This window comes from Saccoglossus kowalevskii, chromosome 3, assembly GCF_978046115.1.
Source record: "Saccoglossus kowalevskii chromosome 3, keSacKowa6.1, whole genome shotgun sequence".
NCBI lineage: Eukaryota > Metazoa > Hemichordata > Enteropneusta > Harrimaniidae > Saccoglossus > Saccoglossus kowalevskii.
In genome coordinates, this window is record NC_140643.1 from 11,141,918 (window position 1) to 11,168,310 (window position 26,393).

At 35.0% G+C, this 26,393-nt stretch overlaps 1 protein-coding gene across 1 annotated transcript; it reads left to right on the forward strand.

Moving 5' to 3' along the window:
- The first annotated feature begins 4,986 nt into the window (after positions 1–4,986).
- On the forward strand, positions 4,987–26,393 carry LOC102809347 (uncharacterized). Its single transcript, XM_006822117.3, has 5 exons — positions 4,987–5,374; positions 19,986–20,668; positions 21,259–21,400; positions 22,927–23,065; positions 23,670–26,393. The coding sequence occupies exons 1-5, from the start codon at positions 5,174–5,176 to the stop codon at positions 23,798–23,800; spliced, it is 1,296 nt and encodes a 431-aa protein (XP_006822180.1). The 5' UTR covers positions 4,987–5,173; the 3' UTR covers positions 23,801–26,393.

The following is a 26,393-nucleotide window of genomic DNA, read 5'->3' on the forward strand; positions in this document are numbered from 1 at the left end:
GCTATTCATAGAACAATTGACATCCTTGAATATATAAAAAAAAATACATCTAAATATTTTTCGCCGACAAATCCATTAGCCTAAGAGTTTAACTCTAACCTAATCTGTTGCGAATTGGTCAGTTCCATTTATGACACGTCATTGTTATGTTGAAATGATCGAAATCCACATCCAAAATTATTTACAATTGCCAGAAAAGTAATATTGCGGAAGCTAGAAACAAGTGGAAAATGTAAATGGTAAATCGGTTGAATACAGTTTTGAAACAATACGTGGTTGGATTCCGAATCGCGGCAACAGTCTCGGAGATTGTTTCTATAAAAATTACTAAACCTATACATGTTTTGAAACAATAGTTTAAAAAAAATAGAAGTAACTTCACCTTTCTGTGAAAGTACTCAAAACATGTATTCCTTCACCAATCCCGTCAATCAGCACCCTAGTTCACTTTTAATCCGTGATAAATTGTATTCACCTGAAATGTGACAAGTACAAATAGCAAATAATATTCTAGTCCAAGTTAATCCTTGACAAATTGCATTGATTTGAAACATGGGAAGAAATAGGATAGGATGTTATTCTTCTCCTCTGTTCTATGATTACTTTGAATTGTATACGCGGTAAATATTCCCGTGAATTCAGGTCAGCTTAGAAGCAGTCGGAGATAAATTGATTTCAAAATTCCAAAACATGACCAACTCACAGATACATGTAACATATTCGCAGTGTTCATGTTAGAAATTGTGGCCAATAACAAGTTTGCATAACCCTACCAGGGTCCTAACATCACATTTCACACGCGCGCGCAGTGGCCCAATAACAAGTTTGTATGTGGAAGTTTCACACATGCACGCAACGTATTTGAAAATCCTTAGTTACACATACTTCAGGAGACAACAGGGCATGTTTATTTTTCAGTTTTTGAACTGAAACAATTTCACTACAGGGACGAAGCAGTCAATCGTGTACTCACGCTAGCGATAACGGGTTGAATAAAAAAATAGGCAATGGCGATAAGACTCGAAACAAATTGAAATGAAAGATATAAAGATATTTGGATTAAAACTCGTCTCCTATCCTCTTCTATTACATCTAATGCTTAGACATGTGACAAGTACAAATAGTAAATAAAATGAACTGTTAATTTCATGTTATTACAGCACAGTGCATACTGCGAGTCTGAGGTTATTCATCCAGTAACTAAATTCCTACATATATTTTGATACATATTTTTTATATTATTAGTAAATAGTGAACAGCCGGCGTCATAAATTTAATTTGGCGTTTCGCTACATACATGCACGGACATCATATTCAGTTCATGACTGCAGAACATCCCACGTTACGTACATTAACGAATTTTATTTTTCTGTCTTTAAATCATCTTTTTATCGCCCTACTACAAATTTAGAAACAACGCCGACACTAGTCTCGAGGACCACCTCGGCTATTTTTTTTACGAAAGTCAGAGTTTGACTTCTCGTGGAAAATTCTTTGTTATTGATTTCTATGGTGACATTATTTCACAGATCCTGAAGCTTAGCTCATTTATATGCGACAAAACTAACGTTCTTTTGTAAATGACGTGAATTTTCAAAACGGTATCCATTATATCATTAAACCCAAAATTGACATTTTAAGTTGATATCACTTGGGTATTTTTGCTAACAATATATATATATATATTTCAACAAAGCTGTTCTACAATTACTTAATATTGTTATTAATTATTTTATTTATTTTTTTCATTAAATGTTTGTTAATTATCAAGTTAATTGTTAAGTATAAAAAGTAATGAAAAGTCCACATTCACATTCATACGACAAAAAATGAGAAACGAAAACAAATATTAAATGCTACTATTTACATATCGAGTGAACAAGAGACTAATATGTGGTGGGAAGTAGCGTTGTAATGAACACTATGTGGGTACGCCATCCCGGTCCCCAGCCGTGGTCTATTTGCAAATCATCGGTGCGGACCGACTGTCTATTCGTGGGGGTGCGTACCCAAGGCTGCGTAGCCGTGTCGATAACCATTGTATGAGTGTTTTGAAAGCGTCAGGGTATATTTCATTTTCTACTGTTCATAATTGTTATTTCCCATTGCTACGAGAAGCTGATGATTTGATGACAAACTAAAAGTGCAGCGAGCGGCCGAACATGACACGGAAGCCCTGAGTTTAATACATGCTGGAAGAAAAAAACAAACAGTGAAGTTTATGTATAATTAAAAGATATCCCAAACAAGAGATATTTTCATTCGCCGGGAGTTTCCTTTCAATACAGTATGTTGTTATTGACAATAAACGATGTCGATTTTAGTAAAAAAAAATTGTTACACATATGTTGCTTAATTTTTAAATACCCAGTCTCTATTTGTTTCCGAATACAAAATTGTATTCATATGCATAATGTGGGTCCTGATGTGCATTAATGGGATATTCTATGGCGAATAATCTGCAGCAATGACGTCATAAAATTCCCCCACTTACGAACTGTCGTGGAATTGGCTAGAGGTGAAGGAATGCCTCGTTATTGACTAAAAAGCGACATAAATCAATGTATCATTGTGATTGTAAATGGTCGTCATACACATGCGGCGATTATGTATTTGGGCTAAGCACCATTTCAATCTGGAATAGTGACGTATACATTGTGCTCACATCAGATTATTTTCTGTCTGTCCTTGTAATATTAATATACTAAGTTTATTATTATGAGGGGGGGAAACACCCGTTAAGTTAGAAAACATGTTTCCCAATACTGAAACGATGTGCCTTGGCTACAATTTGAAAAATAAACGAATGGGGTGTGGAGGAGGTATTGAGAGTAATGCTCAATGCAGTTTCCCGAACTGGACGCCGAAGTTTTTTTCCGCGCGAAAACATCTTCCATCGCTTATGTATCAGCATGGAACTAATTACTGAAAATGTCATGTCATTACAAATATGCAACTATAGAGATAGATTGTTTTGTTTTATAATCACACACTGGCGAACAGTTTTTCAATAATTAAACTGAATACAATCGGGATGAAAACAAATTAATTCAATGTGATGAGTATTTCGCTCGCACACTTACTCCAGGTCCACGAATGCATATAACATGCTATGTAATTTACAATTAATAAGCCATCGTAAAAAGTCATCGGATTGCTATAAAATGAGTTATCTGTATACACAGTATTGTTTTCACTGTTCATTTTTTTCTTTGCAGTATATTTCATTAATTACACTCTATATTCAATATTTAAGTTCTCTTTACGATATTATAATACTTTGCATGTATTTAACTCAAATCTGAAATCACAAATATATGACCACATTTTTTAGTGTACACTGCCCGCTATTCTGAACATAAAAGCATATTGGCCTAGGAGCGTGGCTATAGTTGTATTAGTTTCTCTATGAGTGCATTAAATTATACAAAGTTGTAACTATGGCAAGGCTCACAATACAGTCATCTTTGCCAACTCAGAGAAAGCACGGTCAACATAGTTGTATAAAGCATTCCATACATTAACGGCCATGGGACATAATCATTATCATTTTATAGTGATTTAATTTTGGTAACTCCATAATTGCTCTTTTGAATCTCTTTGTCTCAGATTAGTATTAAGCGCTGATTTTTCCATGAGCAATTTCTTTCCAGCGTACATATTAGCAACACTAACATATTCATGCTTAAGTGTTACAATGCATTCATTATGCAGACCAGTGAAGAGTTGGGGCATTTGTAAAACTGCTTGGCTAAGTATTAAGGCTTGTCGAAATTCTCAGCTAGTAAAAGCAATGGCCAAGCTGGATTCGCGTCCTTAGTTTCTTGATGGGAATGCCGAACTCCATCCACAATTTTTGGCTGAAAAAGCGATACAAATAAACACAATGGGCTGCAGGTGCACGTCGTTATTTTCAACATTGCATTCAATATGTATTTGTTTATTTTATCAGTATGCAAAGCCGTGGATTACGGCAGTGTATGATTTTGATCAACGTCATCAGTGTGCGGAATACGTGTACACAATATATCAAAAACTTCAAACCATAGGATTTTGAATGGCAACAATACTAAATTTCTGAATATATAGCAAAATCCATTCAGGTATTATCCTTGAAACGAATCCAAGTGATCTGATCGCAGCGAGGCGACTGCTCTGCAAAATACGATTTAAATTCAACATATGCAGTGAAGATTTCTCTGCAACAGGCATTTTCTTTTCTAGGAAATATTTATATTTAAGATATGTTTTAACAGATGGTGTTCTATTGTCCGTGTATGAACCGTTATTCGAGCGCGCCCATTACACTTATATTACACAAATTATTCGTATTCGAGAATTGTCAACATACAAAAACACATTGTTACAGTATGATTTGAAATCGAAAGAATGGTAAGTTAGTGGTGGTAGAAACGTGCTAATTACCACCTCAATTTTGAAACATAGGCTGTAGACCAATACTATTAATGACATCTAGCCGTTTGTGTCATGATTACCACAAGATATGACAGAACATATGCACGTTAGCATTCTATCTTGAATAGTGCTCCTTGCACACATACTATCTCTTCGTGTACAAGCGTACGCACATTAACGGGGGTTTAAAAGCGGGTTAAATATCATTACAATTCATAATTTTAATATTAGAACCAAGTTAATATTTTATTTCAGCCTTTAAATATCTAAAACAATTCAATTATATTACAAAATAATTATGATAACAACGTTTTAAAAGAAATTGACCTCGTATTTATATTTTATTGTGAACAACTATTATAAGTAACATCGCTAAATGTACAGGGAGTCCTTTTCGACGAAAGATTAAATTGGGCCAAGTGATTAATTTCATATTTGTGAGGACTAAAGAGAAAGTATGTGAGCGGGCCGTATGCACATCAATATCCGCTTAATTGATATTTGCATATGTGCGTCACCTGTGAGCAAGATGGGGATCGTACTGGCAATTAGCGAAGTGCACTCAAAGCATTGAATGCATGTCTCTCCACAGCCCTGATTCAGTGGCCGTCACGTTATGGTTTCAAGATAGGTTTAAACAACACTTGCTGCGCTTGTTATATCGGATTGGTTGGCGGAACTGACAGAAAAGTAGACAGCATCAAATCGGTCTCAATATTATTGGTAAACGGCATTCAAATATGACGGCACGGCAAGCATGAAGATACTGCGAAAATATCGATATTCCTTACTGGTGGCGATCGGCGTGTTCGTGTCCCTTTATCTCTGTAACACGGAAACGGAACGGCCCAGCCGACGGATGCTTCCATCCGATGAAGACGAGACGACGTTCCCATCGATTGATGTTCCAGTTACAGGTTTCCATGCCACACCAGGACAAAGCACACACATGCCAACTGTAAGTCTCATATGCAACACCAGTATGAATAGAATGACACTAAAGTGGGAACGGTTTTGTCCTTGTATGTTTATATTGTTGTCATCCGATAGCACGGTAGTAGCAATGGCGTGCTTATGGCCTGTTGCATGCTACGCGTAAGTACTCGGAGATTATTTCGCTACATTGCGCTCTATAATAATTTTTATATTTTCTATTAAAAACATTTAGATCTTTGTCTGAAAGCAGTAATTGCGAACATACATTCAATGGTCTGTTGTATAACTTACAAGATTGGTTTGCAATGTATGTGGTTGTCAACGCCGTTGCGTGTATTCACAAATATCCAACCACATAATCACGACCGATGTCAAACATGGCGCTGTATTTGCTTGTTCAGCCTAATCCGGGTTATGTGTTGTGTGGTTTTTTTTTTTTTTTTTTTTTTTCTCTGGCACGCTCATATTGAGATCCTTGTAAGCATGGCCACGTGATGGCAATCGTCCAGCTTAGCAATTACAGCAACGCAATGAGATACGGGGATCTCTGGCACTTACAGCGTGAGTATGCATTCGACATTGCTGTACCATGTAATTGTACATAATTGTACACAAATCAAACACTGAAGTTGACATTTCAAGAACAAACGATTAATTAACAATATAATTACTTGAAATAACGTACTCGTGAATCAGTATTAAAATAAAATACCTATATACTGTTATGTTATTGAATTATACGCATACTGTGAGGTGAAAATAACAGCTGTTGCGGAAATACTTCTGAACAGCGTTCAATTGTTTGAACAGTTTTTTTTACAATGGATGACATGGTACTTGTATGCAATTCTGTGTATACGCTACCACGCCGCTGTGACTGATTTGTGACCTGTCTCCCACATGACCTTCTGTTAGGTTGGTTCATGGCAAAGTGATTTACTTTACGTAGATATTATATTGCAAGCTGTGGTTCACGACAACTTTTATTTTGTTTAATAACCAAGGGCCTATTTGTCATTGTCAGAGAGAAAGCGAAATCCCTAATAACATTCCATCATACTGTAATGAAATTGGATTGATCGATGCATGTCGGATTTTTTTTTACTGTGAACGGTATGTTTAAATTACTGTTGTTTGTATGACTGCATGTTATTCTAGCTTACCGATATATGACCAGCTAATACACATGAGAACAACTTGTAGGGTATTTCAATAATTAAACCTTGCCATGGCTCTCCTACGACCCCCCCCCCGATTGACATACAAACTAGCTCAGGCCCATAAGGCATGCGTTTCTGCAATTGACGACGCTTGGGTATAAAGATTGGTAAGATCAAGTAACCAACACCACGGAGTCATTAAAGCCATGTAAGTTTAGAAATGTTGTTGATTTGCCGGGATGTAAAGTTTACCCGTAAATGTCACCAACCACTTTTACTGTCTCGTTATTCGTAATTCCATCAGTTTGTTGGCTAATGATATAAGCGATTTTAAACGAAACCACATATTTTGGTAATATATACCTCACTTTAAGGTGGTTGGCTACCGTGACCTTAAAAAAAATGATTCGATGTGCTTGTCGTTTACGCTACTGTTGTGCACAAATCTAAGGTAAAAATATATGGTTACGAAACATCCATTAAAATGGTGATTATCGAGGATTTACAATTGGTACCTATGGTAACAAGTTCTCACCAATATCTTACAATTTCATTTGGATACATGTATATGTAGTTATAATGTATGCTCTCATGATTGTCAGGAATTATTGACACATTCTAATGATTATTATTAATTAACCAATTGTTTTGGCTTTTGGGGGGATGGGACTAAAGATGACAATAATTATCTGACAAAAATTAATTAAAACAAATGCTGCTTCAGTGTTACAATCAGTAGAACGCGTACATGTTATCGGTGGAATTAAGGACACATACGGTCTACATTGTCAACGGCCTTGGCTGTACCACATCTGTTTCACGTTTCTGTAGCATTATTTTTTCATCCCATCCCCATATTGATTAATCAATGGAAATGAACTAGGAGAAAACTGTTCTCCTCAATCTATAGACTCAATCAAAAAAATGTTACACACACACTTAATTTATTGATAGTTACAAGAAACGCGAAAAAAAACATATATTGGATATGCAGAAAACGTTCGCAAACAAATAATTTTACACACGGTGTATACGTAGTATTGAACCGCTACCAAACACGAAGCGGCAAGACAACTGTGGTGCTTTAATTGCGAATTTCGATTTTTAACTTTTTTGTTTTCATTGTTTTGTATCACGCGCTTCACACTATGCTACCGTCAGCGCGTACTCGGCAGTCGGTCGAACCTTTGATTCGGAGTGAACGAGCATGTACATCGTGACGGTAATGATCTACATAGATGGAATTGGGTGTTCTCAGCCATGCCAAATAATTCGTGTAATTACTCGCTTCGTGACAGTTAATCTGCAAACAATTTGCTGCACTACAGGCTGGTGGGCATGGCATAAAATTAAAAATATATTCTTATATAGCGACAACGCATTATAAGCGGTAAGAATCTGCACACCAAGTTGTGTGTCTACCATTGACATTGGACAAATAAAAACCGACTAAAACGACATTTTGATCAGACAGAAAGTTCCCGAGTCTGAGAATTGTATAAATGATATAAGGTATTCACCATTAGTTTCCACCATACAGTTCACATAGATCTGGTGACGCCAGCATTGTGAAGCTAATGGAGAGATCATAGTATTTCACTTTTTTAATGTTCAACTCATACTTAAAATGCCGCATTTAAAACATCTGTTTCAAGGGCAATAACAACTGAGACAGCTACAAAGGTTATTGTATTATATGTTTTATTTTGATTTGAGCGATTGGCACAAATTATTAGCACAATTTACAGCATTGCTAGTATAGATATGCATGATGCTAACCATTATGTTACGTGTCACTTCGCTGACGTTTGACGTGAACAGGTTGTGTTTTACCAACGAACTGTTCACCGCTGAACCACAGCGTGGAATATCGTATGAATGTTTTACATAGGTGTGAAGCCAAACATTAACAAACCAGTGTTTTTTTATGATTTACTATCATGTATTAATACTTGTTATAAGACGTTTATGTGCGAAGCTTTCATAATATTGCATGTGCTTCTATTATCAGTATATCTCCTTTGATTCAAACCATACCGTGTCTAATATAAAAGACAAAGGTTGCTAGACGACGTGTTATATGAGAACTACCCGGATTCATTATTAGCAACAGAAAGGTTTTCGGACACGATTCACCCTAGCAACGATATCCCCCAAATACGAATATTATGATGCAGTGAGTCAAACTTATATTCATACATATGCACCCGACTAAGCCAGACATGTTTCTCGGCGCCAACGTCATATTGTTATTGGACATACTGTATATAGAAAAACATGAATAACATATAACAGGGAACACAAGGGAATATAGTGTATAATGTTAAATTGACCGTATACAACTGTATACATGTTATATTATTCCAAACGGTCTTTGTAAAACGATAAGGCAAACTATGGTTTTCTCTTGCGGCTATTTTTTTCGCATTCAATTATTATTATTATTATATTATTATTATTATTATTATTATTATTATTATTATTATTATTATTATTATTATTATTACCCGCCGAAAATTTGACATATTTCATCGACTGGTGAGTCAAATGAAATATTATTCAATAAAATTGTCTTTCTTTAACTATTGAATGTTTTGTTCATAATTCATAAAATAATATGAGCGAAACAACATAATACAATAGTGTATCAACAATATTGATCCTAGCAGCTTTCACCTACTTTTCATTGATATCAACTTAAATATTCGTTCACGATTGATGCAATGTGTCCCGGTAAATTGCGATTCATGTTCAAGCACCATTTCGGTTTTAGACGTCAACAAAACCAAACATGTGCGGCATCACTCTCGGATTAAACAGCTAATTTTCACATGTTATCGAGTAATATTAATATATTATAATATTAAGAATTTCTTGAATTCTCATGATAACTGACTAAAAGTAACGTGAGAGAGGCCGGGGCGATTGGCTCCTTAACTGCATTTCCCATTGAGACCGAATGAAGGAGTTCTTGTCCATCAACAACTCTAACACTGTTATTTCCGGTTAAAGGAATTTCATGTTTGATAGTTCAATCTGTGATTCTCAGCATTTCGCGGACTGAGGACTTGTTATAATTGATGTAAATTGAGAAAAGTTGCAACCATCCTTCTGTTTGAATTGCAATGAAATATCTTTCTGTAAACAGTTTGACGTGTAACACACTGCGAAGAAATCTTAAGACAAGAACGATGTAACAATTGATTGCAAAACGTCGTTGTGCTGTGTTGTTGGCTGGATTGATTGTTGAAATGATTGATTTTTGGTCAAGATGAATCTGAAAAAAAGAAACTAATTATGTCCTTAGCACTACGTGGCATTATTACCGTTCGCACATTTGCAGATTTCAAAGTACTTGGACCACAGCCTGTGTGCACTTCCAATATTCGTACTAGGTGATTTTCAGGACGTTTGTGTTCTGACATGTGCAAAAATGTGGCGATGAAAAATTTTAGTTTCTGTTTTCTGGTTCTGCAACCCCAATAAGACCAACTAACAGTTCACAAATGTACGCCCTCAACTGGAAGTCACTCAGTTCTCAGTGTGAGGCTCTCAAAATGGTGACATCAACTAATCAAAACCACAATTTGAAAAGCAGGTTAGCCTCGCATTCTCGTAGCTCACACACTCAGAACCTTTTCCTTACTAGTCAATTCTCTGAAACGAATACAAGATACCATTGGTATCTCAACCCAGGCTAACAAAGCAGGCGTTGTTCTGGAAATTCCTTTCAGATCAGGTGATGTCTGGGTACCGGTGAAGTCATTGCCTTGCGACAAAAGAGAAATATAGTCTTCGAGATTCATCACTGTATTACATGTAGAAAAGGCAGATGCAGGACATAACTGATTATATTGTTTAAATCAATACATAGAAAAGAATCATTGCACAATGATATAACACTGACGTACATTCACCGAGTGATAGACCATTGGACTATCTAGTAGATTTACAGACGACTTATACATCTAAACAGCTATAGTCTACTTTGGGATTTGTAGATCAAGGGCAAAATCATATACTATGCCAACTCAAGTGCATAATTGAAGTGACAGTATTGCTAACAAAAACATTTTTAGAAGCACTCTTATAAGGGCTATCACCAATAAACCCGCAATTTAAGTAACCCTCCTTCAGCAACTCAGCTCTAGATGCAATGAGCTTGCCCGTAAGGGAGATGTGCTGCCACAAGGAACCCAGGGAGCAAACATGTATGACATCTGTGGGGGAGCTAGCAGCTTAGTTTAATAAGAGTCCCTAGATTACATCCTTGGAATGAGTTTTGGCATAAGAAATCGACCTTAGCCAGATTGCATTTAAATGATATTGCCTTTCAATGTGACGGCCCTATAGCTGCGGGCGGATCTGTGTCAAAATAGTTATCTGTTACTGATGTATAATTACGTTGTATAATAAAGTTGTTATTCTCTCTCAATATACTAATACAAATAAACTAAACACTTTAGCTTTGCTTAATTCGGATAGTGTGTTGCTGATGGTTGGTCTTTACTAAGCTAGGTTCGAATGGAATTGGCTCTAGGCCATTATTTCTTGCTGGTGGATAAAAAAAAGTGGTTTCATGTCTGGGTCAAATTTGTGATGGTACATTTCTGCTAGTAAACCAGTTCTCTCATATACGTTTGCATGCTTCCCAATAAATTGTTCAGTTGTAATTGGCTTTATGTAAACATTTGTGTCTGGTGGATGATTTAATAGTTTAGTATATACCTTTGGCTTGTCACGAACTATCAGCATAGGAGCATGCTGGAGTTTTGCCACCACAACACATTTATGTATTACATTCCACTCACCATTAGACTTAGAGTTCATTGTTGCCCAAAATGAGTAGTCTTGTCTGTCTCTCAGATCTAGTTGAACTTTCACTGACGGGCAATGATGTGAGTTGGTAGTATTACATATTTGGGAATTGTAAGATTTGCTGCTGTCCAAATATCACTTCACACCGTTCTGTAATACGGCATCGACACATTAGAATAATTGTACAGCTCCTTCAGTGATCTTTCAATACGTATTCAATTACGTTACAGAAAATACATTTACTATATTTTATATTCTTATCACTGGTGTAATGCGTTTCGTGCAGAATATGTCACACACCTGCAGATGGTCGATGGCTTGTTGTTACTGAAGCTTCAGTAGCTCTATCAAAGTGTAGTTATCACTTTTGTTTTCAGTGTAAATTAATTATTAATTTTAATGTACATATTTATAATATTTATATATATATATATATGGGTACCAGTTTTACCCACGGTATATCAGTATTCTAACATGGCTTGCATGGTCATTCTCATTCAATCAGAACAGAACTCACGGGACACTCATATACAGTCTATTTTATTATTTAGTTGGCAACATCCTCTGATCATTGTCCATCATCTGATACCACATCTAGGATGTACTATTATTGTAATTATTGAAATAAATTAAAAATGACGAATAAATTCGCATTACATATTATGATACTATTTGTTGCAATAACAACGCTGTGCAATGAAATGCAATACACGTGTACGCCATGTGCTGATCTAACCTACTCTAACATGACCTTACCTAACCATGTTTTAGTATGTGTCATTAGTTCCAAATATTGTAATTATTCCTCTAGTTTTATAGATTCTGATATATGTAGTTTTAACTCCCTTCTCCCGCATTCCTACCCGTCTTACCATTATTGGTCGGTGGGATTATTACAGTATTGAGAACGCTAACGACTTCATTATGCATTTCATTTCCCTTAGTCGACACGTCCATGTTTGACAGCAAACCATTTAATTTTTCAATGACGTGAGTGTGACAGCACTATAAAGCGTAAGCTGTTGTCATGTAATACAGTGTGTACACAATGTGATCATTTTATTAAAACGTTGTATTTAACATAAGGAATATGCATATTACATATAATGACGAAAGAACAATGCCCGTTTTCGAGTAATGAGAAAGAAGACTATGGCATCTAACTCACGAGTGTTGATTGCACGCTGGTCGTCTGCAACCGATCGAAGACACTTTATCTTATGCGAATAAATTGGAGTATTTGTATACAAACCAAACCGCCATTTACATAAAAACCTACAAATCCGTTTGTGAGCAAAGGAATAATTGTTCAATTATTTCCTCTACCTCTACCTAAGCCGTGTCATTTTCACTGGCCAGCCAATATTTTGTACGCATGGAATGTATAACATAAAACCTACTGAAATGAACATTAGATACATTTAGTTAATGATATCACATGAGATAGCTTATGGTAATAAGTCATGCAATATGGTATGATAATTAATTAATTATTTAATTAGACATGGTAAATGATCAGACCATTTTAGCAAATGTCTAACTAGAGTTGCAAAAGCATAAATTGAATTTAGATCATAATTATTCAATTAAATGTTGTATTCAAGTTCTGGTTTTATCAATATACCTCAATAACTGTTGGCAACACCAATTTCTTGCATTTGCAATTTGTACCTATGTGTTCAAATGATGATGTTTAGCCAACAAAGTATTACATGTTAAATGTATATTACTTTTACTGTTTTATTTTAAGAGTAGTGGGTTTTATCACTTATAAACACATCTACAATCTAGCTTCCTTTCAAAGACAAACAAGCCCCCTAACACGGTGGGTACGAGTCCACTGTTTACAAATATAGCTTATTTTAGGCGGCCTTTTTTATTGTTATTATACAGTTATATCTCATTATATCTCAGTATACATTATTATGTCTCAGTATATATCCACAATCTCAACATTCGTATACGTTTGTCAGGTGATGGTACCGCACAAATTTGCAAAACTCTATAAATATAAATAAAGCATATTAAAATTCGTGTCAATCAAGAAGTGAGATTTCTTTCCTCCGCCAATAACATAGTTTTACAAAACTTCAGTGTTTACATTAAAAATACGTATTGAATATATTTTCATTCGCCGACGTAATTCTATAATTCTACATAGTCGGCCCACAAGGTCATTCATGAGTATTAGTAATGCGACTAATTTCTGTCTCAGTATGTTAACAGTGAAATTGGCACTTGATTACCCCTTACATCAATGTTTCTTTGGGATTACAATTGGGGTCCACTATATGTCATGTTATATATAAACGGTTGCTTATAAGATAAGAGTTAATTACTAATTATCTAAAAACTTGGTGAGCATTATGTTCAATAAATCTACTGGGACTTGGATTGCATTCATGCTACCTAAATAGCCAATCATTTTAGTATCCTCATTTTAGTATTGCTTTTCACGATATGAAAATAGTGTGCAGCTGTTTTGTTCTTGTTAGAATCATACATTCTTTACAAAAAATCTTGTTAACGCTACATTTTTAACAAAATATTGTACATTTCTTGCAGTTGATTTTGAAAAAAAAATAGACTTTTGTTTAACGGATTCTTATACAAATACGTTTATTGGAACGGTGTTCTTAATATTACAGGTTAGATATTGAATTAATGATAAGCAGAACGTACAGTATACCGCTTCGTTCTTATGTAAAACATTAAAGAAAACTCCAACGCCGTGACTTGTACAAAGCATTTGCTTGTTGAATCTCTCCCTATCTATATCGTAAGTCCACAGTGACAACTGAAAGACAAAGTCGTCTCGTACATGTGACTTTACACTTGTCAATACCATATAACAATAAAGATAAAATGATTGTAGAATTGTGGGTCTGAATAAATCTAAATAATGTAACACTAAAAGAATATAGAATATAAATGTTGATATTCTCAGGATGATTCCAATGGTTGAGACATAGGGTATATGGCCGATTACACCACAAACTAATTAGTTTTGAAAGACACCTGAATTTTGCGTTTTGAATGCACGTAATCCGTAACAGCTGACGTCATTGTTCACAGGCATAAGCTCTATTTACTTTTTTTAGTATTAATTTCGATATTTTTTTTTCATTTTACTGGTAATTCATAGTGGTAATTGTAGCATAGTGAATTCGTCAGTTCAATAAAGGAGTCACCCAACATAATTAATAACAGCTTATCCTGATATTTTTTTGGAAACGTTAATTAAGTTTCGTTCAGTGTTCCGTAAATGTATTACGGCCAAAATAGGGCTCGGAGCAACACTACTGTTAAGTTTAATGTCCTGATTTGTTCATTATTACATGGGCAAACTACACTTTGTTTTCCAAACAATTCGACTGTGTTCTCTCAACATGTTGGTGCATCCTAGTCTAAGTTATCCTAAATTCATTGTGGTATAAGGCCATACGAAATGAAATTAGATCGGATCTTAGTCAAGAAACAATACATTTATTGTTGTAATGCGATACTAGGGTATAAGCATAACTGAGTAGTTTTTTTAACTGTTTATACACATGTAGTCCTGGATTAGAAATTGTCTTGCACTTTTAAACAAACAATTGAAACTTTTGTTAAGCATGATCACAAGTGCGAAATATGTGCTTTACATAACAACGCTTGAATTTTAATAGCACATAAAATACAGCTAAGTTACAGAGAATAGAAATAAACACATATAACAAGTGAGCTATAAAATCTACATTGGTTTTTAGGTGATTATCGCTCCTATTACAGTGAATTATTTCACCAATGTTTAGTCCTGAGCAGATTACATCAACCGATTGAACAAGACCAGTGAGCAATTAAAATATGCCCAGAGTTTCGCGGCCATCAGAAGTAGCCAATATTTAGTTTTTTTATCAAGAGTTCTCCGCGATCTCAGCCCAGACTTCATATCCCAGAAAAGCCAGTGTAGTATCAGGGGGAAAATCTCTTCTCTCGGGGTTCTCCACACGTGTCAGGGGGGAAACTTGTCTCGTCTCTCTATCTCGTCGCCTTGAGGTACGGGATCAGGAAAGTCACTTTAACTTTACAGTCAAATAAGGCACACACAACGAAATACGTTTCAACTCTCGTCTTAGTCGATCTTTTGGAGCACTCTATAAGACACAGCGCCCTGGGGAAAAGTCCCCAAGACTCTCACAAGGCTGAACCAAGACTCGCCCAAGACTGGACTGCCTCAAGGCTCGCCCCTGGACTGGACTCTCGACTGCGTCTACACTCGCCCCAAGGCTCTCCAGGACTGGACCACGACTGCGTCTATCGTGGAGTACTCGTCAAGACCAACTCAAACTCTCTTTATTCATTTTCAAAACTTTAACCAATTACAAAGCAGTAAAAAGACTCTAAGGCGTAACCTTCAATCATAAAGCCAATCACACTAAGTACTGAATACGTCATATCTTTTGATTAATCGTTCACTACATTAATAACTATGAATGTAAACTGTCAGAATCGATAGAATAGCGACGGTTATCTGGTAATTAGTTCCAAATCACTGAGCCAAGTTCCGTCCAAAACTTCAAATAGGCCTAAACAATAACAGATATAACACAGCAATTCGCTAATAATCAGCTAATTAAGTCGGTCAACAGATACGCGAAAACAAATTCATGTCAGATGGAACAGATGAGAATAACACCACGATACAGACTTTCTTTTGAACACACTACATAGTTCGTAATTCCATTCTGCTTATTTCAGTCATAATTCAAGACGAATAAACTTAAATATCATAGTTAATATATATAATATAGGATACTATCTATTCTATGTGTAATATTTTTGTGTTCGGTATTTATTTCCCAAAAATGTAAGTGGATGAATGTTAGAAAATTGTAGATAACATTTAGCATATACACTATTACTCATTCCTGTATCTATCTGAAAGACAATAATAACACGTAGGACACAGAGTTTCGCTTGACCTGTTGTATCACAGCAACGATTGCAAATTAGAATGGTGTTATTCAAATATAGTGAACCATATGTTGTTAACAACCGCAAATTTCAATGTTCTCGTGCGTTTGAATTGGATAAAAGATTGAAATAATAGGTCCTAAGCTCATGATCTTACTAACTTGTCATACTCCCACTGCACAGAAAGTATTAAAGCTGATTTGTCTCTAAACGCTATCAATATTACAAATTTGAAGTTAGTATTTGCTATACGCACTCCCTCCAACCCTACGGTTATTATCATACTCATTAATCTGGGGTCATTCTAATATTTACATAAGATGAAGTCGCATTAGAAACGATTTTAGATTTGTTTAAAAGCAATTTGTTCTCAATTATCATGTGATAATCTTATTTGTTTTTTATCCAAAGTGACATAACTAGATATCAAATTTAGGTAATATTTTTAGCTGAGTACATACATATCTGTAAATAAATAAATAAATAAATAAATAAATAAACAAGTTGGTATATAATCATAGATCATATAGAACAAAATAAACACACAAACACAATTTATTTCAATAAACCGTATATAGATCAGATATATCTTAGTTCTTATATTACAAACGTGAAAATAAAGAGATCAATATATTTAAATGTCAAAATTAACAGTAATATCAAACTGGTATAGAATAATTTCAATTCTAATGAATAGTAAATGTATTCAATATATTATGATGAACGTGAAATCAGATTTTTTTAAAAAGTTTATTACATATAAATTGATATTCTGTTGTATGAGTCAAATTAGCTATAATGTACGAGTGAATGCAGTCAACAGCTTCTGGTATTCGGCTTAAGATCGAGCAACGAAATGCTCAAAGAGCGATACATCTATTCTATATTATAATATGCAGAAACACATGCGTTAAAGATTGTTCTCGTTTGTGTGTGGTGAAGTTCTACATGCCGTGTATTGCTGTTTATATTATAGCTCAGCTAATCTTAATAACGTTACCATTTGTTCTTTCCAGAATGCATATCTATACATGTATATAATGTCAATATGTTTAAGGGTAGAGACTTATCAAATACGATAAGAAATACAGATGCTTTTCTTTCTACTACGCATATGATGTTATGTTATGCCGTGCTTACACACGTGTGTATAGTATAGAATAGGATACAGGGGCACTCATGATGTTATGTTATGCCGTGCTTACACACGTGTGTATAGTATAGAATAGGATACAAGGGCACTCATGATGTTATGTTATGTCGTGCGTACACACGTGTGTATAGTATAGAATAGGATACAAGGGCACTCATGATGTTATGTTATGCCGTGCGTACACACGTGTGTCTAGTATAGCATAGGATACAAGGACATTTATCTAAAACAATACCCTGCTTATGTTGGCCAATATTGGTATCTCAATTAAATGAAACTGAGCGCGATATCAAGTGGCGGCTGTCGTCACTTAAGCTAAAATTGATTGTAACGTAACAAATCCGCACATTTTGTTGTGGGTGATATCGCAGGAATGCTTACTACTGTGCCGGTTTTTTAATAACATGTGACACAATCCCAATACTCGATGCATGTCGAACGTTTTACATAAAACTCAATAACATTATCTTTGCTATATTTGCATATATATTGTTTACAGAGGTATTCACATATTGCCGCGTGTTAATACTGTTATTTGTAAAGCTTATTGACTATTATTGTTTTTAGGTGTCAGACATGTAACAATAGCCAACATTACAGTTTTTGAATTCCCCAAGTTATATAAATTGTCTAAAATATTGACTGTTTACGGAAAAAGTACACAACTATTTAAAAAATATATTGTTGTTAGACAAATTAAACCAGAGTCGTCATCATAAAAGAAATCTATGGTTGAATGTTGCGGTGCGTTAATGAAATGGAACGTTGCCTATTTCCCCATTAATGAAAACGCACTTTGTCAATTACCGAGGATGTTGTTTGTCGTGCGCCATGACGTGTCTTAGAGTGCTCGAATCGAATTATTTAGTTATTTTTTGGTTTAGCATCTGTTCACAAAATAGGCTCAACATTGTTTTAATCGTTTCACACACAAATTTGTTCTGAATATTAAGAGATAGTTCAAAGTATGCCCACTTAATGAAACGCCAAGAAGTACGGTTAAAACTACGCGGGCGACGATCAAATCAAATTTGACAGAATGAAATCGAGTGTTCATTTGCACTCACCTGAGACAACAGTGATTCATCTGATATTTTCCCAGCAGAATAATGCATTGTTGGTAACAAGCCATCTAGTATAAACACAAGACCGCTGGCCACATAACAACCATAAGGTGTTTTACACCCCACCCCCCCCCCCGTCCCGAAAAAAAAACGTGTACGTCAACAAATGAGTTATAACATAAACTCAGTATGGATCTTATCGTTTAACGTGTTGGGCTAGATTCAACTCTTTGTTGTTGTTGTTAATTGCTGATAATTATATTTCCGAATATCAATTTATGCATATCAAAAAAATACTAAAGTCTTGGGGTATATCAGACTAGTGAAATTTATATATTTTGGGGGGGGGGAATGCACAACATTGCAATTCATAATAAACCCTGGTATATTAGCAGATAGCACACCCTAAACATTGATTTCATTTTGCATGTAATTATATACCAACTTTACATGTAATTAAGTTCACATATCTGCATATCATTACCAGGTTGAAAAATTAGCATATCGGCTAATCCACGATGATCCAGGAAGGGCTAGCTCTGTCAGAATATATTTTTAAGAATGAACTCGAATCAAAAATTAATAATAACGTTACTGTGACGACATCCAACATAACCATGTACAACTCGAGTAGCATTGCGTTTCTATTTTCATTTTAATGTATGTCCATGCCTATTCGATGGGTACTAGAACACAACACTCTCAATATGGTTATTATAGAACTACTAAATCGTTCGAAATGTTAACGTTTATAGTACAAATACAGAACAAAAGAGTTTGTAATTACAATTGTTGTATCTGTGTTGCATACATGTCACGATCACGTGTAGAGATGAGGAAATTACTACGTTTCTTACACATGATTGTCAGCGTGTTGAACCTTGCCGACAATTATATATCAGGGAAGGGGACTTGGATTTTTGGCCTCGTGTTGTTAAGTGTTAGGAAATCGGTATTGTTACATTGATTGTCGTCGCTCACACACTCAACTACGTCAAATTTTACAAGTTGAGCTGTTAGGAGTTAGGTAATACACTGAATGACTATTGTTCTGCAAAACCAATAATCGCGGACACGTAAGATACCCAGCCGTGTTAAGCGGTAATAACATCGGTGTATAATGTAAAGGATGTTAACTGGCACATTTACATACTCTGGCTGAATGGATGTGATTGTATTCGACCGGGCCTGGCTCGTGTCGCAATAGTCATTATATTTTCACCATGCAATTTTGTCGCATAATACCAAACACGGAATATGTTTTCTGTATGTCAACACTCGCACTTGCAATTTCAATGTAAAAATCAGAAACAAAAAATACAAAAATAGTTAACAAAAATATTTAAATGTTTGTTATTAGTAGTATGTTTTAAACCATTGACTGACGGGTTATACAAGTTCGTCATTTTATGGCACGACAGTATAAAATGTCAAGCGACCAGATCACATTGTAATTAATCAATTCACCGTTTATCGTTACAGGTACAGAAGGATCGTTCAGGCATTCCACCTTATCTACTGCCCATATTCAGATTTGGTTCCGGACCAAACAATCAGTACAGAAGTTTCAAGATAGCAATTCGCTTCGCTATTCATTTTAATCGAACCTTGGTCTTAGGACCGTTTTTCAACCACATACTTATAGACAAGAAAGAATCTAGGGCGTTCAATGAAACATTCGACGTTGCATCGCTCAGTGCAATAGTGCCCGTTGCTTCTATTGAGCAATTCTACAATGACTGCGACGGCGTCATTGATAAAATAGTACACGGAAAGCCTTTCATACACAGTCCTAAGGACTACGAGTATTACATTGAAAAATATAAAAGGACGCGTCGAAGATTTACCTATACAACTGGGATCAGGTTTCCAGGATTGGGAAGCATTCCAAAAAGTTCGTTGGGCAGTGCGCAGAGATTTAAAAATGCCACTGCCAGTCCATGCCTGGCTTTTTACACGCCATTCACTATTGATTACGAGTTTATGAATCTCACCTCACCCATTAGCACTGATGAATTTTATAAAATGGGAAAACTCATCGAGGAATACGTAGTAAGATCAACCCAAATTCGCCAAGTTACAGACGTTTTTGAGAGAATAATTTGCAATGGAGCACCGTATATGGTTGTACATTGGCGGATCAACGATGATTTCATGAACTTGTGGTAAGAACCTCTGTTGAATCAATAACCACAGTGCTTAATACATCCATCACTTGCTAACAACAATTTGTTAGTTATCTCATTCAGATTTTCACCGCCAAATATTCAATAATTAAGCATTTTGAAGACACTGTGTAACAAAAGCTTGCTTGTATGGTGACGCGTCTAATAACTCAATGAACAAATGTTGTACTGTGAATCAAATAAGGGGATATTATAATTGCATTTGCAGATTCTGCGGGAAATTGTGTTTGTGTGTCTCAAGAAGCAATCTCTGTTTTTTGAAACGTTTAAAGTCAGTCTCGATTAATTTAGGTAGCAATTCTCAACTAATTGAGTAAGTTAATTCGTTGAATCTATGTGTTCAACCAGTTTGATGCAAAATCATACTTAGTTGACTGTCGACCAATCGAGACATAGTAAGTAACTGAATAAAGGGATTACGGTTTTTATCGATGTTTGCAATATGACCATTCACATCACTATCCATATAGCGCTGCTACTGTGGCAAACTTATGCATCTTTTCCACTATACATAATACGCATATTAATAATTAGCGCCAATCTAATTTAATTTTCTAACTTTTTCGTAGGTGTAATGCGCTCAAAAGTCCAGAATGCAAGTTGTTTCGAGAACTGAACGAAACAGGCGAATTCATTGGCAAACAGATACAACAAACGATGGACCGTTACCGGGTTAAGTGCATCTATGTTGCCAGACCTCCAGGTTCATGGGTAAGATCTTACATAATTGACACAACGTTTATATTACGCGTGCGTTCTCGTGCGTTCGTGTGTGTGCGTTTTTTCTGATTAATATAATAGAATAACTCAGGGACGTCCATTATTCGATGACCGGAGCTCTAGGACACCATGTATCCCACATCGAACATAGGGTTTATTGTGTCAAACACTTAGTTATATTAATATTTAAGAATCTTACTTACGTTATACAATGTAGTTTTCAGCTTTCAACAACATGTCAACCAAATTCAGTGTGTGTAATCAATGAGCTTGATCCTAGCCAACTGTCTGATAATTTCATAATATGTAACACAGTAATCCTGATTACAAATCAGGATTTTATCTGCCATGAAATTAGATAGTTGAACGTGTACATTTCTTTTAAACACTCTATGAAGATTGCTAATTTTGAAGAAAACAATATCGCCACAGGCACAGCACAAATGTGGTAAACTATTGAAATAAGAGATTTTTCAAATTGCTGTTCAAGAAAATTCATGATAAAAGCGGAGCAAGTAATGCAATCTTGCAATTTCGTTGAACAAAACAGATTTCCACACGTGTACGTATTATATAGATGTGCGTTGTAATTAAATCAGACAATTTGTAAATGAAACATCAAATACTAGAAGAAAGTATATAAGGATTTCATAAATCATAGCATAATATAATGAGTAGACTTGGATAATCTATATGGCGCCAACAATTCGACACTCCCCTTAATTTAACATTGCTTTAGCCGATGAGACTAAATATTGGTCTGGTCTGAATTCGATAACGATTATTGGCGAATCTGTATATATGTATATACACGTCTCCATGAAATCGAGTACTCAGTAGTCGTAGTGGAAAACATTGATTTTAACGGGGTGATACATAGACTTGAAATTGAATTGTCCTTGTGACATTAAGCTTGTCACCATGTACAATAAGATTAACATTCATACAGCTATGTTACAATATATTTAATGAAAAAACAGCTGCACTCGAATGTGGTATATGGAGGTATGGATCTGTCAAGCACGCTATGTAATTGCAGATATACAATAAGGTAGTTTGCTGTCCACTAAAATATTTGAAATCAAAAAGTAACCTTAACGAGCAAAACCATGCATTCTGTAGACTTGGGTAACTACTGGGCTATGTTATGGCTTGTGTTGTGTTGTATGGTGGTGTCACATTTACACCGTGACAACTCAGATATTCTTGATCACGAAATAGTATTTAACCCTGCATCTTAATGACCTGCGGCCAAACCGGTACAGTGGTGGGGATTTGAAGGCAGAGAATAAATGTTAATTTTGTTATTTGGTCTTTAGAAAATGAATACGATATCGTATGTAATTCACGAAGATACGATCCCATACAAACGACTTCATATTACTATCACGGGTCAAGGGGTCAGCTCAAACAAACAGCCGTTGCATTTGAAAATAATCCGCAAAACAGTAGGTATTATCACTTGCCGTCACATCCAGATGTCTCATGTCATCGCTTCCATTATATTATTTCTACAGAACCTGGTAAAACATTTGAGAGGATTCACATCTAAGGTCTATACATCAAGTGAAATAGTACGGAATGCTGGGAACGAATTGAGCTTTCTCTGGGATGACAATTATTTTTTGTCTCTAGTAGAGCAAGAATTGGCGTACAGTAAGTTTGCATTAATAGAGCTTAGACGTAAATTGCCACCAATATGTCATTGATATCGAGAAAGCCGCCAATATCTCGTTGGTATCGAGAAAGCCATGATACGTGTTTTTGTCCACAAATAGTGTACTTTTCTATCATGGAGTTTCCTGTCCCCATGACCTGTGTTACCATAGTATCTGTAACAGTGGACACGATGACGGGAGTAATGGAACGCTGGCGCCTACGGTACATGTATAGGTTATGGGCATACTACGATCTGATTGGTAGAAACGACTTATCCATGTTAGAATGTAATTATAGACAATTTCCCCCTATTTACGATATGTGGAAAACTGACTCTTACTGACTTCTATAAGAACCATAAGGGTTTTTCGATTATGTGCAGTTCATGCCATATGCACAGGTAGAATCATATTTTGAGCAACGAAAATTACTTTAATTGGGAACCCCCTAATTTTTTTATTTATTTATTTATTTATTTATTTATTTATTTATTTATTTATTTATTTATTTATTTATTTATTTATTTATTTATTTATTTATTTATTTATTTATTTATTTATTTATTTATTTATTTATTTATTTGTGTTTTTTTTCATTTCAGGGTCTTCTTTATTCATTGGAAGCAGTGGGTCTTCTTGGACATGCTTTGTGAAACGCGAAAGACAACTACGGGACGCACCTACCGTGTCTCTTAGTGAAATATTGGGATTTCCCGAATCCACGTGTTTATAATGTTTCCAAAAAGCTGTATATTTCATCGAAAACCCGACATTTTTACAACAACGACAACATTTAAAATTGAAATAATACGAATGAAATTCGGCCACCAAACCCTAAAAAGAATTTCAGATTATGGCTTATTTTTTTTTACTTTGACTTACTAGTCTTATTAGAGCGTTCAGTTCAAGTAAGTATAGCAGTTTGCTTTTCTCTTTGCCACTCCAATTCAGTATTAACGCCAAGGGTAGTGTATGGAGTGTGTTTATCGTGTTGTAAGTAAGTGTAAATGTAAGACATGAATATATAATGACATAATATGATATATATATATGATTATAATAGCGCCCTCTGGCACATAAACAACCATATTGTTTATCAAGCCTTGGTCAAAGAGTAGACACACAAATAAACATAATTCGATTTTGATTATATCCCAATTATATGAATCATTGGATCTATATGAAATATGGATTTTTTTGCAAAAATTAAACAGTATTACAAAATATTCCTTAAACACAAATGGCTGCAGTCATCTCGTTAAGGTCATCAATTATTCTATTCTCTCTCGTCACCGAGTTTATTGTTTTCCTCATCAATATGACCTAAACACAAGCCACGTGGTTTTCTTGCTCGGTGGCCGTGTGTGTCAACGGTCTATTAAATTGTGTTATACATTAGTGGAAATAACATCTGAATCACAATTCATACTCTAAGAACGTAACGCAACAGACGTCAAACATGGGAGTAACAAACGTCACAATTATGGTTGAATCAAAGAGAGAGAAAGGGATGTATCATTTTGAAAGAATACAGCCACGAAGTGATGTAAGCTATTTCGGAAATGATTTTAATGCATATGGAATCTACATAATGTACAATGAAGGGATTTGTTCGAAATCAGTGATATGGTATTAATGTTTTAAAGCTCACAATCAAAAGCTTTTGTTGTTTTGTTTGTCTTTGTTCTTGGTGCTGTGTGATACAGGTTGTAGCGTATTGCAGAAATCCGAAACGAGACATGTTGCTACTTATTCTGGCTGTGAAACGACTCTCTGTGACGGTGTTCATTCTCTTGTTTTATACTGCACAGTAACATTGCTTGAAACGCATGACACTATTAAAACTCAGGTCAGATCATATGGTTAGAGCTATTATTGTATTTAGTTTGGGAGTGCAACAAGCACACGATTATACACAGTTTTACTCATCACAAAATGTTTTTAACAGATGAGTTTATAATTGATTAACAGTAATAAATCTACGGAGGATATATAATGCAGAATACACCCATTATAGTATAATTTCAATATCATACCTGAATGTATATGTGAATACACTATAGATAGATAGATAGTAGGTGACTTGTAGATTCGTTGTGCAACGTATTCTCAACAAAATTAAGTACAATAGATTGTTCATTGCTTGCTCACACATGCGCGTATTGCATTATGCAAATTATGTTGGTACATATTTTCGATTAGATTAGCGTAATATCTGTAATACTGATATAATAACAGTTAAGTATGATTCAATGAATTGATATTAATGCGTGTGATGTACAGCTACGTGCACGTGTTGTCACATCGCAATTGAAAATACATGTATGATGAATAAAATAATGGAATTCACATACATGTATTTTTTAAATTTCTACCCAATTAAATTCAATAAACATGACACTCTGGTCAATTATATCTAGTGAATAGCATTTACTGTCAACTGATTTATGAACATCAAGAATAGCATAATTATTTTCAAATTAATACGTGCATAACAAAACTAGAGGCCTCAATGTATTTACCATTAAATTGCGATGTTGCTTGTTCAATCGACAACATATATACAGTATGGAAACACATTGTTATGTACCAAGAACTCCAACAAAAAATATTGTTCACTCTATTCAGATTTTAATTTTCCTTGCATTAAAGCCCGTTTGAAAATGGTTAGTTGGTCCTAGGACTGAAAATCACCCGTTGATGATTGTTACACAAGATTTTCCAAATGTTGATTATGATGTGGACGCTATTCACTTGCTATAATTGTACCCGATTGCAGCGCCAATTATCACAATCTATTTTATTTCACATTGATTCGACTTTTTTTCTTTATTCTAAGCTTTATTGTATGTTATTTTCGTTAAACTGGTTATGTTACATATATAAGACATATGATACATTCATACACTTAATTTACACAGGCATTAGACAATAAACATTAATGGACATCATGAGCATCGAAGGTTATTGGAAAACTCTTGTCTTTATAAGTAAATAAATAAAGAATTTTCTATTAACGTAGATAGATACACAATTAGACATGTGATGTATTGATACACTCGTTTTGTGTGAGTGTGTTGTGTTTTTATGTTATTTTTATTTAAAAGATACATGGTCAGCATTATTGATATTGTTACTGTTACCGTTACCTACCTATAATTAATATTTTATCATTCTTATTATTGGTACTACTTCAATGAAACGTTGGTGGGATGGTAGAAATGTGTTATTTGCTGTTTGAATATTCAATGTAAAATTGAATTGAAAACAATTGTGTTATATCAGTATATTGTTCAATGAATAATAAATGTCACAGTTGTAAATCA